Source organism: Rhinolophus hipposideros (genome assembly GCF_964194185.1).
Source record: "Rhinolophus hipposideros genome assembly, chromosome: 11".
Lineage (NCBI taxonomy): Eukaryota > Metazoa > Chordata > Mammalia > Chiroptera > Rhinolophidae > Rhinolophus > Rhinolophus hipposideros.
Window position 1 is genome coordinate 77,050,601 of NC_138057.1, and position 17,273 is coordinate 77,067,873.

At 54.7% G+C, this 17,273-nt stretch overlaps 1 protein-coding gene across 23 annotated transcripts; it reads right to left on the minus strand.

Annotated features, from left to right (window-relative positions):
- Positions 1 to 695: 695 nt before the first annotated feature.
- Positions 696 to 17,010, minus strand: CIZ1 (CDKN1A interacting zinc finger protein 1). 23 transcript variants are annotated; one of them, XM_081065738.1, is made up of 18 exons: positions 16,842 to 17,005; positions 16,036 to 16,186; positions 15,708 to 15,823; positions 14,099 to 14,170; positions 12,114 to 12,343; positions 9,806 to 9,881; positions 9,511 to 9,622; positions 8,644 to 8,998; positions 8,346 to 8,547; positions 7,964 to 8,085; positions 7,136 to 7,333; positions 6,320 to 6,444; positions 4,246 to 4,333; positions 3,654 to 3,767; positions 3,294 to 3,452; positions 1,667 to 1,736; positions 1,361 to 1,482; positions 696 to 1,033 (listed from the first exon to the last, which is right to left on the minus strand). In XM_081065738.1, exons 2-18 carry the CDS (start codon positions 16,179 to 16,181, stop codon positions 815 to 817), a joined length of 2,526 nt encoding a protein of 841 aa, XP_080921864.1. In that variant the 5' UTR covers positions 16,182 to 16,186; positions 16,842 to 17,005; the 3' UTR covers positions 696 to 814. The 23 variants fall into 23 exon arrangements, with proteins under 23 accessions (XP_080921864.1, XP_080921861.1, XP_080921859.1 ...); XM_081065735.1 differs by having other exon boundaries at positions 8,632 to 8,998; XM_081065733.1 differs by having other exon boundaries at positions 9,806 to 9,896.
- Positions 17,011 to 17,273: the final 263 nt, after the last annotated feature.

A 17,273-nucleotide genomic window follows, 5' to 3' on the forward strand; every position in this document is an offset into this window, starting at 1 on the left:
GTGTGATGCTGTGATGAGCTTAGCTTCTCTGGGTACTAGGGCTTTTCACTAAGACAACCAACACCAAAACATGTTGTATAACCTCGGGCACCGCCCTCCTGCTCTCGGCCCCTCTCCAGTTGGCCAATAACAGGGTTGGTCTGCTTGTCTCTGCAGGGGTCTTTCCAAAGGGGGAGATAGCAGAAGTATAGATCCAACATAGGCTGGGCCACATTCCTGGATGATTCATTGTAAGGTCAGCTGACGAGAAGGGCGTGAACCGTGAACTCAGAACCACAGGAGCAGCGAGGGCCCCCCCCTTCCTGCACTTCAAGTTCCACAGGATCCAGCTGGAGAGAGTGGCTAGCACTGGGGTGCAGATCTTTGGCCTGGGGTCATATACTCGCCACTCACCCGATGTATGACCTTCAGCAAGTCACTTGACCTTGCCAGGCCTTAGGGGCTTCGTTTGTAATTTGGAGGTAACAAGACGTCTCTCCTAGAGTCACCGTGAAGATTAAATGAGACCTTACTTGAAGGTACTTTCCTCGCCCTGATACATTATTAAGAGGGAAAGCAAGGCTCAGAGGTGAAGTGCCTCGTGATCCCAGGTTCCCTGGTTAGGCCGGTTCCGCCCTCACACTGTCTGCGAGGCTGGGTGCTGGCTGGGGTGCTCCCCTTCCCGTCTCCCCAAACACAAGTACTGGTGGGGACTATACAGCCAAACCACATTTTATTGGATTTTTGAGTAAAAACACCAACCATGTCAAAGTTCATGCAGACTCCTAAAAGCAGATCTGGACTCAGATGGGGTGGGTGTACGGAGCTCCTTCTATCAGGTTTTGAGGCGGTTTGAGCGCCGGGGTGGTGGGGGCTGGGGGGGCTGGGCTGTCACCTTGCTGGGGGGTTTGGCTGTGTCCTGGATGCTGGGCTGTGTATGGGAACGGCCGCTGGAGGTGAAGAGAGCAGTCAAGGCGTTCCGGGCGGTGATGGCACACCGGCGGCTCCCGGGCCTGGTGGGGGCGGGGCTGGGCTTCTTGGCCTTCTTGTATTTCTGGACACAGAAGGTGTGGGTGAGGCAGGGCTCCCTCCCTCCTGGTGTGCTGGCCAGCAGCCGCTTCCCCAGCCAGGCTGAGACAGATTGGACATGCTGTGTGACCCTGTGTGATACGCTCAGCCTCCCTGGGCCAGAGCTCTGGAGCTAACAGCCTGTCCCTCAGCAACCCCCCCAGAACAACAGCAGAAAGAGCCTGGCCCCACCCGGGCTCTGTCCCTCCGTGGGCAGGGCCTTCCTGTGGAGTGTACCTGGGCTGAGGTTAAGCATAGTGGGGAGGTGGCCATTGGCCATCCGCCCCAACAGCTCGAATAGAGTCTGAGTCACCTGCAGGTTCTCGAAGTGGGCCAAGGACTTGCAGTGGGAGAGCTGCGCCCCCGAGGTGCTGTGGTAGAACTTGTGGCAGATGTGGCAGACATAGCCCATCACAGGTACCAGGAAGTCCACACCTGTGGGACAGCAGGGTCTCTGTTCACATCCCCCACGCCAGCCAGGTGTCCTGCCCTCTTTAGGGGCCCATGTGCTCTCCCACCCTCCAGGTGGGAGAAGAGAAGACAAGGGGATGGGCCAGAATGCCGTGGCTGGGATCTGGGGGGGTTCCCCTGGAGGTTGGGGTCAGGGCTGGGGTCTTACCATACGCGGTATTGGGGCTGTAGGTCTCTGAGCCTTTCCACTCCTCTATGGATATATCTCTGGGCCTCACCTGGAAACATGCAAGTGTGGCCTCAGCTCTGGCTTCCCCAAGACCCCACCCCCTGAATGCAGGTCGGGGGCCAGGAACCCACCCATGCTCTCGAACACAATGTCCCCTTGATTTCGAGGAGGTTGTGGGTGGCATTCTCTGAGCCTTTGCACATGCTGATCCTGCCTTCCGAGTGCCCTGCCCAACCCATACTTCCTAGGCTCAGCTCCATCAGCCCCCTCCTCCAGGAAGGCCTGCTCCCACAGTGGCCATATTACGTGCCAGGGGTGCTCAACACATCACACATGTCATCTCATTGAATCCTCACAACCTGCTATGGTTCACCCATTTTGCATAACAGGAAACTGAGGCCCAGTCACATGAACTTATTTGCCCAGGGTCACACAGCTGGTTTAGGGAGGAGGAGGGTGGTGAACCCTGGTGGGCCCCAAGTCCGGGTTACACTTTTAACTGTGAGCGCCCTGCCAGGTCCCTAAGGTCCTACCTGGTGCTGCAATGACCTCATTCCTGGGGAGTGGGTGGGTCTCAGGTCACCTAGGACCCCTCATTTCACCTGCTGGACATAAGCCCCTTCCAGATGAGACTATCTGACTCCAGCACATCAGCCCCACCACGTCTAGCAGTGCCTTCCACCACATACCAAGCAAACAAACATGGCTTTTAAGAGTGACAACCACTTCCATTTGCTAGCCTGGGCTGCGGCTCTCCCTCACAGCCTGAGCTGGGGGTATTACTTCTGAGCAGAGGAATATGAGGCTCAGAGAGGCCAAGGGGCTTGCCTGGGACACCCCAGCTGACTGCCGAGTACCAAAGTCAGCTTCACCCCTAACCTGCTCGGGGCTGCAGATCGCCCTTGCCGCCCTCCATCTACAGCCTCTCGGTGTCCCCTTTCTGCTGCCCCATCACCACCATGGACTGGAACGGGTGAGCTCTGTGAGGGCAGGGGCCAGGCCTCAGGCCCCATGTAGCTCTGGTGTCAGGCACTGGTGCAGGGCCTGGCCCAGAATGGGTGCTCCAGAAGCATTTGTTCAACTCAAAAGAATCCACAATCCTCCAGCTTCTCGCTCATGGGAGGCAGAGGGGCGGGGGCGTTCTGAGCACAGGCTGTGGAGTCGCATTTCCTGGCATCCAAATTGGTAAGATTCTGCCAGGAAAGTGCTTGATACATTCCTGGCCTACAGTAGGTGCTCAAAAACTATTGCCTGCTCTCGCTACCACCTTCATCATCCTCTTACACTGCCTTTACTGCACACACCACAAAGCTCCCCCACTTACTGAGGCTGTCCCCTCAGCCGAGGTGTCCTTTCCCTTCCTCAATTCAGAATTTCAGCCGGACCTTCGAGGCCCTCACATATTTCACCTGTCACCAGTCATTGTGATAATATTTACATATGGTCGTCTAGAATACAGTTCCTATTAATACTCAACTGTGCCATGTGGCAGTGCGTACAAATGCGAGCACAGTGGCTCCTGGCCTTGGGAGATGGGAGGAGGTGCCCCCTAGGCTGGGAGCCCAGCCTCCAGCCTGCCTCCCGAGTCCCCTCCTCCCCCAAGCACCTGCTTGCAGAATTCCTCGTCAACCTCGATTTCTTCTTCGATTTCTTCTTCGTCGTCGTCGTCTTCCTCCTCCTCATCTCCCTCAAAGCAGCCCACAGCGTCCACTGTGATGAAGTGGTCCTCATCATGGCCAGCTATCTCCTTCTCGAGCATATTCAGCTGCCCAGGGGAGTGGGCCAGGGCTCAGGGCAGCTCAGGGCAGCCAAGGTGCCGCACCCCAAGCACCTCTTACCCCTGGGAATTCCAATGCCTCCAGACCTCCTGTGAGCTCGGTCTGGGATAAATCTCAACTTGCTGTGTGGCCTTGGCCAAGGCTCTGTACCTCTCTGGGCCCATTACCTTCGAGGGAGCTGGGGTTACCTCCTTAGCTTTGTCCTTGTGCCCTTGGGACTTCACGTGCTCCACAAATTTGCGGGGGGTCTTGAAGTAGCGGTTGCAAACAGTGCAGAAAGGCCGCAGGGACTGTTTGGCGATCTGGGGAAAGAAGGGCAGGCCAAGTGGGTGGCGGGCAGTGTCCCCGGGTGCAGCCAGCGAGACCTCGCTTCCCACCTGCAGGCTACCACATCCGTAATCAGCTGGCTGCGCTCGCCCCTGTACCAAACATGGGCAACATGTCCCCTCCCTATGCCTCTGGCTCCGAGGTGGGATGGCAGGTGGCAACAGACAGGACAAGGAGAAAATAGGGAGCGAAGATAACCACCAAGAGGAGCCCCACGAGCCCCGTAGCTGAATGGCATGGTGAGATGGCACCTTGCCCACCCTGAGCAGAGGGAGAAACTGAAACCCAGAGAAGAAACATGACTGACTCATCGAGAAGCCACACTTTAGAGTTATGGCCATGCAGAGACAGAGGCTGACACTGACCTTCCACTCCCAACAGGGGCACCCTCCCCTCCAGCCCTCGGCTTGGGGACAGCACAGGGGCGCCTTCGCAGCACGTGCGCCCTCGTACCTTGTGGTCCTGTGTCCTGCGGTGCCGGATCAGGTCCCCCATGTAGTAGACGCGGCAGGTGTTGCACCAACGCCTCAGCGGAGGCTCTCTGAAGGACAATCAAAACGAGTCATGTGACACTATGTTTATTGGAAAGACAGCAGTCTCCCAGGTGCTCCATAACCCAAGTGCCATTCCAATAGGATCTTTTTTGGAAACGTAACAAAATGGTTCAGAGATTCATCTGGAACAATACTTAAATAATACCCAAGGAAACGGGCGGGGGGCGGGGGGGTTGCGGAATGAGATTCAGAAGCACTTGGGATACTAAGGGGCCACCAGGACAGTGAAACAACTGAGGATGTCTGGCCTTGAAAATTCCTCTTTATCCTTCGGTTTAAATGTCCTTTCGTTCCCAGAGCTGTTCTTGCCCCTCCCCCCATTCCTGGACCTGTCCCCATCCCAGTAAGGCCAGGCCCCACTCTGAGGCCCCAGCTTTGTCCACAATGGATTGGCAGGACCTCAGCTATTTTCCAGCCGCACTGGGCTGCAGTGCGGAGGCCAGAACTGCATCCCAGAATCCCCAGGGCCTGGCACGGGATTGGCCTTGAGTTTCTGACTGTGTCTGATGAAGGAAGGACAGGCAGCCTCTCTGAAGGACTGCCACGTTCTGTGTGGCCTTAGAGGGCCAAGTCCGGATTCCAGGGGAGGCGTCATCAGGAGACAGGTCAACAAACCCCCTCCAGCGGAAGCTTGTTACGAGCTTGGGCTACCTCCGTGCCGTGTTCTTGTGTGACGAGATCTAGTTTGACATCATGAAGCCCATTCTGCAAATGCAGCTTTGACTCCTGTTCTGACTTGACACTGGTCAGGCACGTTTCCACATTATCATAAATTCCTGCCACTGTCCTGTCTGTCAGTTGCTCCACCACGTGGACTTAACCAATCTGGCCTAATCCTCTAATTTGGGATATTTTAGATCATTTCCAATGACATTTTTTCATTATGACATTAACTCTGCAAGGAATATTTTGTGAGTGCCCTTTCTCCTGGGTTTATGATGATGTCACCCAAGTATATGACCTAGGACAGCAGGCAGGGGGAGGTTTAAAGCTCGAGAACATACTGCAAAGCCACGTAGGGAAGCTCTTCGCAAAGTGAGGAATGCTAACAGAGACACTGCTACCTTTGGAGAGAGTGCTCCCTGTCACTCAGGGCACCTGTCCCCTCACCCCACTTGGGAGTTCAAGCTATGACCCTCTGTAATGCTCACGGCAGAGTCCCTGACCACGGACGGCCTCAGGGCCTGTCCAGCCTGTGGAAGTGTTTCGTTTGGCCTCCATGAGGTTTGGTTCGTGTTAACTGGGAACTAGCTGTTAACATTTTGAAATTGGGAGACTCTACCTACAAATCTGGGTTTCTGGATTCTCCTGAAAAACTAGGGGACCGGGATCTGAGGGACATCTATCCCATGAGACAGAGCCCAAGTCCCCCGGATGGCCTGAGCCAACATGACCTGCTTCTCTCTGATGACACCTCCCAGCCCCTGCTGGCCTCTGTGACTGCCCAAGGGTCGTGCGAGGTCCGCCAGCTCCCACCTTCCCACGCCAAGAGCCAGTCTCAGCCTCTAAGAGGGCTGGTGATTCTGGCTGACCAAGCACCCATGACAATGAAAGGGGAGACACGCAGGGTAGCTCTAACCTCAGACCACAAGATGAACTGATCCTCACCGCTATACCCCTGTGGTGGGGTCAGGACATGTGCCAGGGGACGAGAGAAGCAGCTCCAGTGCCACAAGTGGGCAACCCACTTCCTTCCCACTTGGATGGTCACACTCTTCCTGCCTGGATGGCAGGAACCTTAAGAAACTGTCTGGGTCATGAATTCCTGCATTACACCCCTCACCAGGCCACTTTACGGACGAGGAAAACTGAGGTCCAAGGCCACACAGTTGCTGCAAAGAGGCCTCTGGGGAAAGGCAATGCTAAACACAAAGGCAGACCTTGCAGATGGTCGGTTCAGGGCCCCTCTCAGCCTTGCCTGGCCTGCAAGACTGCCCACCCCTCAGTATAGAGCCTGCGAGATCCACACTCACTCATCCTCTCTCTCCAGGACATCCCGGGGCACGGGCAACAGGGACAGGAGGCAGGCGTGGCTCATGTGCTGGATCTCCCCGAGCCGCTGCTGGTGCTGGGCCCCCGACATGTGGTCCTGGAACTCCTTCAATACAAAGGAGCAAGGGAGAGGCATGAGGCAAGAGCCCTGGAATGGCAGTCAGGGCGGGGCCCACAGAGGAGGTTTCCAACCTCAGCTGCATGGCCACCCCACCACCGCTCTGAGGCCATTTCTCTTACAACCCTGTGTGGGCCAGAGAAGACTGGTAAACTGAGGCACAGAGCGAGCACACAGCAGCCAGTGCTTCTGCTCATCCCGGAGCTGTGTGAGTGCCTCAAAGACAAGAAGCAGTCTGATTACCTTCCAGGTCCCCCGGCTCTGCTCAGGAGAGGCGCCGGGTGACAGCAGCACTAGGAGCAATAATATGGGCAGGAAGCTCTGGGCCCAGCCTGGGGCTCAGGGCTTCAACGAGAAGTTGTGGAATCCTCAGAACCACCCAGTGAGGTGGCTTCTAAATGTTTCTTCATCTGATGCATGAAGAAACCGAGGCACGAAGGGTGAAATTCACCTTCCGAGGGCTACACAGCTGCTCAGGACGGATTCATACCAGCTCTGCCTGACTCTAAAATCCTGCCTTCGTGGCTGGTCAGAAAATGTTTTCTGAGCAAGTGCACGGCTGCCAGGGGCGGGGCTCATGGCGCGCCATGTGGCCACTCAGGCGGCCATGGTAAAGGCAGGCTTGGCATCCCACTCAGACCCTCCCCTGGACCTACCCCCAGGGCCCGGTTGGCAGTACCTGCTGGCTGCTGCAGTTGGTCTTGCAGATGTAGCAGAAGAACTGGAGGGTCTGCTTAGAGGGCGTGCTGGTGGCAGCAGAGGTGGCAGAGATGGAGTCGCCAGAACGGAGCCCAGGTGTGAGGGATACAGTGCTAAAGGCCCGACTGTCACTGCTCTGCAGAATGGTGACCTTCAGGGAGCCCCCGGTACCCCACACCTGCACCGGAAGCAGAAGCAGAGCTACCACCAGCTGGGCACTTTTAGGGGGCCAGCCCCGGTGCTAAACATCTATGGGCACTGTCTCATCAGGCATCCTGACAGCCCACTTTACAGAGGGGGAAACTGAGGCTCTGAGCCATTGGGTGATTTCCCAAGCTCACACAGCTAGGACGCACTACAGTCAGGATTCCAACCCAGTCCCACCTAACTCTCAAGTCCACCCACCCCGATCCTCACATGACAGATGGAGAAACTGAGATGCGAAGAATGCAACGGGTTTGGCCACAATCAGTGTGAGGCAAAGCTGGGGCCTGATCCCCCGGCATGGGCTGCCACTCTGCTCTCTCCATTAGAGCAACGTCACCCATGTCAGGGGACTAGGGCCACTAGTTTTGTAATGAGCAGGTTAGAAGGGATTCTTGTCACCAAAAGTACTTCCAGATCTTCAGAGCAAAGGCATGTGAGGCAACACGACAGCACGAGTTTGACAAGCCACCATCAAACCCAGGTGGAGGGCTGCCATCACATCTGCCAGGTGAGGAAATGTGATGGGGCCCAGAGGTGGGCTGGGGCGGGAAGAGGCCCTCCCACAGCTGGGCATCGTGGTCATGTCAGCATCTCTACCCACCCTGAGCATCTCCCTTGCTCTTTTTTCACATTCCCCCACATCCAGACCACTGGTCAGCTCTTCCTGGCTCTCCTCCACGCTGACCTGGGCACCCACGGGCTCTGGTGAGGCCTCCTCCTGGCCTGAAATGACAGATGTGCTCTGTTTCCCAGGGTCCACCTCCCACTTCGCCCAGAGGGAACCAGGCCCATGGGCCACACTTTCTCTGCCCATAGCCATGGCCTTAAAGCCTAAGGTGTAGACGGCCCCAAACCCTGGTTCTCGGTCCAACCCTTGGTCCCAGACATTACCCAGTCAGGACTGTACAGTACCAGGGGAAGAAAGAAGGGCCTGGGCAGAGCTTTCCCATCACTGGGCCGACTGGGAGCCAGCACTCACTTACCCGCTCCAACTTCTACCATATCAGGCCGTGTCTCCAGCACAGTGGAATTAACCAGAACTGGTGCTTGCTCCGATGCTGGCCCCTGTGGCTGGGTCTGAGGCTGCCCCTGGGTCTGGTCCAGTGGCTGCACTGGAGACTGCTCTGAAGGTTGTTCTGGTGGCTGCTCCACTGTCTGGAACTTTGGCTGTGCTTCTGACTGGACCTGTGGATATGTCTGTGTCTGTGCCTGCTTCTGCAGCTGTGGCTGCCCCTGCCTTGGGGGCTGTGAATGCGACGGTGGCTGCACCTGTGGCTGCACCTGCTTCTGTGGCTCCACCTCCTTCTGCACCTGTGGCTGCACCTGCTTCTGTGGCTCCACCTCCTTCTGCAGCTGTGGCTGCACCTGCTGTGGCACTAAGTGCTCTGGAGACGTCTGTGTCTGTGCCTGTTTCTGCAGCTTTGGCTGCACCTGGGCATCTGCTAGTGGCATCTGTGGCTGCACCTGGGCCTGGATCTGCAGAACCCGTGGCTGGAATCGTGGCAGCACTCGGGCTTCTGGTGGCTCAGGCAACAGCTCGGGTGTCTGTGTCTGCTTCAGTGCCGTCATCCGGGCCTGTGGCTGGACCTTCGCCTGCAGCTGCCCTGGGCGCCCCTTCTCTGTGGGCTCCTTTGAGCTAGCAATGATCAAAAGAATATCAAATTCATGTCTTCCAATTGGTCCCAGGGGCTTCCTAGAAAGGCCAGGACCCAGGTTCCAGTCACCACACTACCATGTTCAAGCTGGGTATTTGGGTAAGCCCCTTTGGCTCTCAGGGCCCCAGTTTCACCTACATAAATTGGCAGGATCACTCGTTCCCACCTCCCACAACTTGCTAATATGTACCCTAGGCCCTGTAAAGCTGCACACCTTCTACCCACCCTGAGGTCCCAGATGCATATCTTCATTCCTCCAACCTGGCCACCTTGTCTGCTTCCAGGTGGCTCAGTCACAGTGAAAACACCAGAGTCTAGCCTGGGGCCTTCCGAGGTGAGGTGCAGAATTAGGTTTACCTTCCTCCAAGCCAGAGGCCAAGGCCCTTTCCTTGCTCCTGCTCCCCTGAAGGGCCCGGCCCCCAACGACACCCACCCCCTGCCTTTGCAGGAATAGGAGTACAGAGCTCCTGGGTCCTAGCAGGTTTTCAGTTACCTCTTTGACCTTTTAGTGGGTGGCTCGGACGCCTCATAAGAAGACTCTGGCTCAGGTGCTAGAGTACGTTTCTCCTTAGTGATGTCATCTGGGCTGGGAGGGGAATCTTGGTCTAGAATGGAGGGCAGATGAATGACTGCCATTGGCAAGTAAAGCATGAACAAGCTCCAGGAGATGAGGCCTGGGCTCACCCCCTCCCCCAAGATCCCAGCCTCCCAGAACTGTCTCCACTACCAATCCTGCAGCCACCTGCCCCAACCTGCATCCCCTTTGAAAGGTCAGCAGCTTCCCTCACCTGGTGTGTCCGTTCGGGGCTCTGTGGCTTCCTCAGACCCCTCTGGGGGGTCTACGTTGTCTTCCACAGGCGTTGTCTGAGAAGAAGAATCCTGCTTCCTTTCAGAAACCATTCTGACATCCACCACCCACCCTTGTAAACACATCCTTGCCCAAGAATGGCTGCAATAGTCCCCCAGGAGATGAAGGGGCCTGGGGCTCTCTGATGGGCCTGGCCCCAGAGCTGCCAAGAGATGATCCTAAACACCCAGGAAATCGTGTTGAGGGCGTTCCTTCTAGCTGCCTGTTTAGTAAACCCAGGTCTGGAGGACACAAGCCCTCTCCTGGCCATGGTGCTGCCACCTGACTCCCCACACGCTTCTCCATTCAGCAGCCAGAGGAATCCTGCTCACATGCAAACGTCATCATGTCTCTTGTCTCTTGCAGGCTGAAACCCTCCTGTGACTTCTTACAGGCCTGGAGTACACCTTTCTTACCCCAAGCCTGACACCACCTCCCCCACCTCCTACACACATCGGGCCTCTGTCCCCACACCTACCCCTCCAGCCTCAGCAGCTTTCCTTCCCCCTTTCTATATCCACACTGGCCTTCTCTCTGATTCCCCAAAGCCTCAGGCCTCTTCCTGCCCCAGGCCTCCCCCTAGAGCATCGAAAGCACTTCCTGCAGAAAGCCCTCCTGACCTCAGAATAGGTGCAGACCCCTAGGACAGGTTGCCAGAGGGCCTTGGGCTTCCCTTTTGTGGCACTTGCCACAGTCTTAATTAACTGGTGAAAGCATTATTTGCATTACTGTCTTACCACCACCCCTATCCTCCTCCCTAGCCCAAGATCTCTAGGAGGGCCAGGCCAGATGGGACATCTGCACCACTGAGCCCCCTGCAGGGACTTACAGATGTTTGCTAAATACATGCATGACTCCAGCTGGTTCTAGGGCCCCCCAGGAAGCCCCAGAAGCCCCACCTGTAGCCTCCCTCCCTTCTACTAAGCCAAAGGAACCAACAGTAAGCCGGCACATGCACCAAAGCAGGACTCCGTGCCTTTCAGGACCACCCAGCTCTCACCCTGCACGACCCGGCACTGGCCTGTGAGTCAGCAGGCCCAACTCTGGGTCTGTCTCAACAGCTGTGCAGCCCAGGGCAACCTCCACCGACTCTGACCCTCAGTTTTCCTACATGTAAAATGTGGGCAGGGGGCTGTCATAGACAAGACCATGTGAGGACAGACCCCCTGGAAAGTCAGAGGCCGGGATCCCTCTCTGGAGGGAAATGCCTCACCTCCCAATGGGCACTGCCCCAGAGCAGGCAAAAGGGGGGTACCGTCCCCACCCCAGAACGCTCTTAGGAGCGTGGTGTGTTTGAGGATCTGCCAGTATGCTCGGGGACAGGACAGCCTCAGGGAGGACGGTATTCGCTTTGCAAGTCTCTTTGAGTTTCTCTGCTTAGGTCAGGGAGAGCTTTGATACTTTTACCTCCTCTCAACCATAGAAAGCCAGGGCCGGCCCTTCAGATTTTATAACATTGTTTCACCCCAATTACCTTTCTTTTACTTGCACATAGGGCAATTAGTTTACACTGATTTTACACTTTAGGTAGCAACATAATAGTTCCTTTTAAAATAAATGTAACAAATTAGAAGCTAGTTCATTTAACACAGGGCTATCCCAGGCAAGAGTAATTAGCCACGTGTGGGTGGCTTGGAAGCACCTGAAATGTGGCAAGCCAAATTGCGATGTCAGTATAAAATACACACCAGATTTTAAGACGTAGTACAGAAAAAAAAAGGAATGTAAAATGCCTCATTCATTTTTTTATGTTGCTTACATGTTGGAATGATAATCTTTTAATATATTGGGTTAAATAAAGTATATGAATAAAATTAACTCCATCTGTTTCATTTCAGTTTGCTAATATGATTGCTAGAAAAATTTAAATTATATATATAGCTTGCATTCTATGTCCCTTGGGCAGTGCTGATTTTAAAGGAAACTGTTAGGGTACACCTAAAACTAATACATTATGTGTCAATTAGATCTCAATTTTTTTAAAAAAGGGAAACATTAGGTAAATAATACTGCTGGTGTTTGGACATGGCAAAAATCACAGCAGGGGTTCGGGGCTATTTCAAGTTTGGGAAACACTAGACGAGTCCAACTTACCTCCTGCTCATTTTACCGATGAAGAAACTGAGGCACAAAGAGGGGTGTGATCTGCTCAAAGGCCCAGTGTGAGCTGGAGTGGAGAGCTCGCTTGACACCCAGGTAAGCCCTCTCCCACTCCCATCCCCACCTGCTCTATCCCAGCCATCACTAACCTTGCGATTGGGGGGAGTGGAGGAGGGTGTCCGGGTCTGTTTCTGGGCAGCCCGCCCTGAAAGGTTGAGCTGGGAGGGGTTTATGGGGACCCCCACAGGAGGGGGGCCCAGCAGAGACTGCCGAGTGGCCTGGGGAAAGAACTGCTGTAGATTTGGGGTGGCCAGCTGTGGGGGTGTGAGGTTGGGTGCTGTCAGGTTCGGGGTTGCCAGGTTGTAGCCACGGAAGTTACCTGTAAGTAAGAAGAGGGAAGAAAAGGGATTACAACCGTGGTTGGATGGTAGAGGTTAGGGTCAGGGCTCAGACCGCAAAGCATCATGGGAACATCACAGAAAACTTTGAAGGTGACCCTTCCCACTCAAGGGGAGAGACGAGAGCTGAGGACCCAGTCCCACCTTGAGCATTAAGGCTGGTTTTATGCTCTAGCTGGGGGACTGCCTTTTCCCTCCCAATGCCTCCCAGGTCAGCGGCTTGGGAAGCCCCAGCAAACCCCCTCACCCTCAGGCATGCTCTAGGGCACACCTTATGGTATGTGAAACATCCAGCACAGGACCCAGAGGAAGAACCAGCAAGATGACTGGTCCCTGGAATCATAAGACCCTCCCCTCCCCCCACCAGCTACCCTAGAAACTAGGTGCTAAGCACTTTCCATTCATGGCCTCAGTCACTCGGCCCAGCCATCATCAGGGTAGGTATTATTGTCAAAATAGTCACAAAGTGGAGGAGATATCCAGGGTCCCTGGGAGGGGCCCACTGGCCCCAGCCATGGTTCTGGGGGTCCTCCTGACTCTTCCCTCTTTATGCACTGCCCCCATCCAAGCCGACACATATCCTATCAACCCTCTCTCCTACACCTCTTCCCAGTTCAGCCTGACCCCTTTCCTTTTCCACTCCCAGCCACCCTTCCAAAGCCACTTCAACCCCTGCCTGAATGCCAGCCACAGCTTTTGCACTGGATAGCAGCAGTGATCTTTCTAAAAACACATTCTGACTTCCCTGCATAAAACCTTCCATAGCTCCCTGCTGCTCATGGTGAGAGATCTGGCCTTGCCTCTTCCTCGACCTCCTTTCTTGCCATTCTCCCCACACATACCCCCACTAGACTCCAGCCATACGCTCCCATGCATCCCTCAAACAAGCCTGCTTTCTCCCTGCCTTTGGGCCTTGGCACATTCTGTTCCTTCCTCCTGGGACATTCTGCCCCCACTAACTCCCACTAAATCCTGCAGTCCTCCTTATAGGTGTTTCTCCTCTGGGAGGCTTTCCCACGCCTTTTCTGGGTCCCCAGATGCCCCAGAGTGCCTGTTCTAGGATCTGCTACACAATTTCCTGGTCTGTTTCCCACTGCCTACCACCCAACCACACTGGGACCTCCTTAAAGGTAGGCACCTCATCAGACTTGGAAGCCCAGCGCTTGGGAAGTTTTTGAGCCATGAAAGACAGTTCAACTTCTTGCCCCAATGCTGGCACTAGAAGGACAAAGGTTATAGGGCATGGGTCGGATGTGCTGTGAGAGCTGGTTCACATCCAGACTCTACAGTACAAGCTCTGTGACCTTAAGTAAATCAGTTTCCCCGTCTTAGCCTCAGTTCTCTGATCTGTATAAGGGGGATAATAGTGTTTGACTCACAGTGTTTTATGAGGAATCAATGAAATATACACGTGTACCTGGTATATAGTAAGTGTTCAATGAACACTACTTAAAACAAATACATATATACATATGTGCAGAGAGAGAATACCAATCAGCTCTTGAAAACAGTGAGATAAACAATGGCACACTCTAAAAGAAAAATGACAAAGGACATGGACAAGTCACAAAAGAAATACAAATATTTAACAGACAAATATAAAATGTTAAACTGCACTACTGCTCCAAGAAATGTAAACTAAAACATTCATGATATAGCTTTTTTGCCAACCAAATTAGTAAATTATATGTATATATATATATGTATATATTAATATATAAAAAAGCATATAATACCCAATGTTGCCGTGGGCATGGTGAGACCGACAGTGTCATACGTGGCTGGTGGCATTGCAAACTGGTCCAGTCCTTTGGGAAAGCAATTTGGCAATACTTATCAAGAGCCATAAAACATCCACTCCCCGACCCCCGACCCAGTCATTCCACTCTTGGGAACCCATTCTAAGAAAATACTCTCAAACATGATATTCATCCGAGTGTCATTTAAAAGAGAAAAAAACGGGAGAACAGCTGAGAAGGTTTAGGTAAGCAAAGGTACATCCCTCCAGTGGAATAGTAAACAGCTGTTAAAAATAATCTTTACAGAAACTGTCAAATTATATGATAAATGATGATGCCATTCTAGTCAATGAAAAAGAAACAGGATACAGCCTTTCACTTATATCAATAACCACAATGATATACAAATCCCCAAGATTGTGCCTAGGTAAAAATGGGAGGAAATACAGCAAAACCTTGGCAAGTGGTTCTTTTCTTCAGCGGGTAAGTCTACACATGGTAATTTGGATTTTTCTTATCCTCTTTTTAAAATACTTTTTTCACTTTTCTTTGAAGAGTGTCGCTTTTAAAATGGGAAAGCAAGGCGGGGAGATATATATGTACTCATTGTGGGTCATGTGTGTGGTTTTCTCTCTGCACCCATCCATCTGTGATTTCTAAGCCAGCTCCCAGGGCCATCCATATCTATGTGACCCTGACAGGACTGCAGAGTGACAACCATCATACCTGGCTGCATACCCTGTTGGACGGCACGATAGCCTACTGCCTAAGAATACTGCTCTGTAGTAAGATCAGGGCTCTAATTCTCCCTCTAATCAACACCGACTTGCTGTGTGACCTTGGGCACATGACCCCTCTCTGGGCTCCAGTTTCATCACCTGTAAAATGGGATCATGAGTGTATCCCCCCTTAGGGTTGTCAGTAGATTCATGGAATTAGGTGTGTAAAGGCCTCAGCACAGTACCTAACCCAGCAAGTCACACCTACCCTGTGGGAGGGGCTGGGACTGAATATGAGTTGGCCCCAGGTCACTGAACCCCTGGATTAGTCCCACAGGGACTGAGGTATCAGGAGCAGCATCTTGGAAAGAAGAGCTGAGATATTGCTCTCCACATGGGGAAACTGAGGCAAGGGAACAGGCTTAACTTAGAGGGCTAGAGACACCCACTCAAGAGATCAAGGGGGTCAGGAGGCCTAGGCCTTGGTCTAGCTTAGGCACTGCAGGTGCTGCTGTGACCCAGGGCAAATGACTTCCCTCCTCTGGACCTCAGCTTCCTCATCTGTCAAATGGGATGAGGAGGAGGGTGGTCAAAACAGATCATTCCGGCCACTGTCTCATCTAATCTAAATGTCAGGAAAATGTGCTGAGTACTGTCCATAGAGCCAGCACCACAGCCAAGGGCACACCTCTGTGATCAGCTAGACCTGTGTGCAGCTGAGCCACTTAGGGGCTTACACCTCCTGAAGCCTCGGTGTCTTCGTCTGTAAACTAGGATGGTGACACTAGCTCCCTGTCAGGGGTACTGTGTGGATCTGGTGAGATTTAATGCGATGGGGCTGCTGGAAGCTGCCACTAAGATGGAGTGAGAAGGGCTTGTGGCCATACCTTGCAACTGCTGCAAAAGCAAAGCTCTCTGTAGCACAGAGCCATTGAGAAGGGAGGCTGAGCTGGCGCCCTGGAGATTCAGAAGCTGCTGCTGTGGCTGCTGCTGGGGGAGCCCCCTGTGTTGAAAGCAGATGTCAGAGGGTTACTGGGAGAGTCAGACCCTCCGTCTTTCCTGAGTCGCCTCACCTCCATTCTCTGCCCCCGTTTAATGACCTGCAGGACTGAAACAGGTACTCCTCTGGGAGAAAGGGCTGGGAAGGGGGGGGTCTCCAAGACATGGATCTAAGTGGCAGGGCTGGAGCCGCCCACCCTTTCCGGGGAAACTCACCGGCTGACGGCCATGGCCAGTGGTGCCTGCGGTGGAGACTGCTGGAGCAGCTGCTGGAGCTGTAGTAACTGCTGCTGCTGTTGCAGCTGCTGCTGGAGCTGCTGCTGCTGCAACTGCTGAAGCTGCTGCTGTTGCTGGTTGAACATGGTGGCTGGGGGAAGGAAGGGGAGTAAGGCTGGGAACCCCAGCATAAGGCAGTTCAGCTCTCCTCCCGTCCATGGCCATTCACGCACTCCAACCCCGGGCCCTCAAATACAGCCAGCTGAGCATTACACTCCCAGGACTGCCCACAGCATGCCACATTTGCACCTCACGCCATTATTACACCCCCAATTCTGCCAGCAGCAGCAGGAGTCAAGTGCCCTCCCCATTTCCCCAGAATCCTGCCAACAGTCCCCCCTTCAAATGACCCACCCCGCCCTCCCTCTCTCCAACTCTCACCGTCCATCCTTTCAGGAGCACCCGACGCAAACACACCTCCCCGTTCAGTGTTTCTCTGCGCCTACCGCTTACGAATGCCAGCCCCCCCCCATACTCCCACCCTCTCCCGTGTGCCTATTTGGTGTCAATAACAGCAGCACCCCCCCACCCCCGTCTTTCACTTTCGCCCGTGAACAAGGTAGGAGGAAGGCTTCTCTCCATCCTCATCCCCTCCCCGCAGCCATTCCGCTAACCCCTTCCTCTGCAGATACAGCCGCATTACACATCACCTCCGGTAACCCCACCCGCCCCTGAAGCCCTCGGCCTCCATTATAGTGGCCGCGAAGCCTTCCGTCCGTTCCCCCAGCCGTCCTCGGCCAGCGCACCTCACCTCCCCGCGCGGCTTCGGCTGCGGGAACTGCACGGCCTCCTGCCCGCAGCCCCTCCGCTGTCGCGCCGCCCCCTCCGGTAGGGTGGGCAGCACGCGGCCCGGGCGGCTCCTGCTCGGGGTTCCAGGACCCCGGCAGCTCCCCTTGGGCCTGTCGGCTCCGAGGCTGGGCTGAGGCCGGGCTGGGCAGCGCCCTCTGGAGGACCGGAGGTTCGGGTGCTGCTGGCCGCGCAAGAGGACCGTCGGGGAGCACCCGTTACGCTGCCGGGACGACACACGCTCACCTCGCGCCCAGGCGGCGGCGGCGGCGCGGCTTTGGGCTGCGAGGGGGCCCCGGGCAACGCAGACCCTCCGTCCCGTGTCCTCTGCGTCGGGAAGGGGCGGCCCTGAGCTCCAGGTCCGTCTGGCGCCCGGAGGGATTTGTCGTCTA

Coding starts and splice junctions, on each gene's coding strand:
- CIZ1 (XM_081065726.1), bottom strand. Junction 8,086..8,345: donor TATGGTAGAAGTTGGAGCGG/GTAAGTGAGTGC, acceptor CTGTCATTTCAG/GCCAGGAGGAGGCCTCACCA. Junction 6,445..7,135: donor CCAACTGCAGCAGCCAGCAG/GTACTGCCAACC, acceptor TTTGTATTGAAG/GAGTTCCAGGACCACATGTC.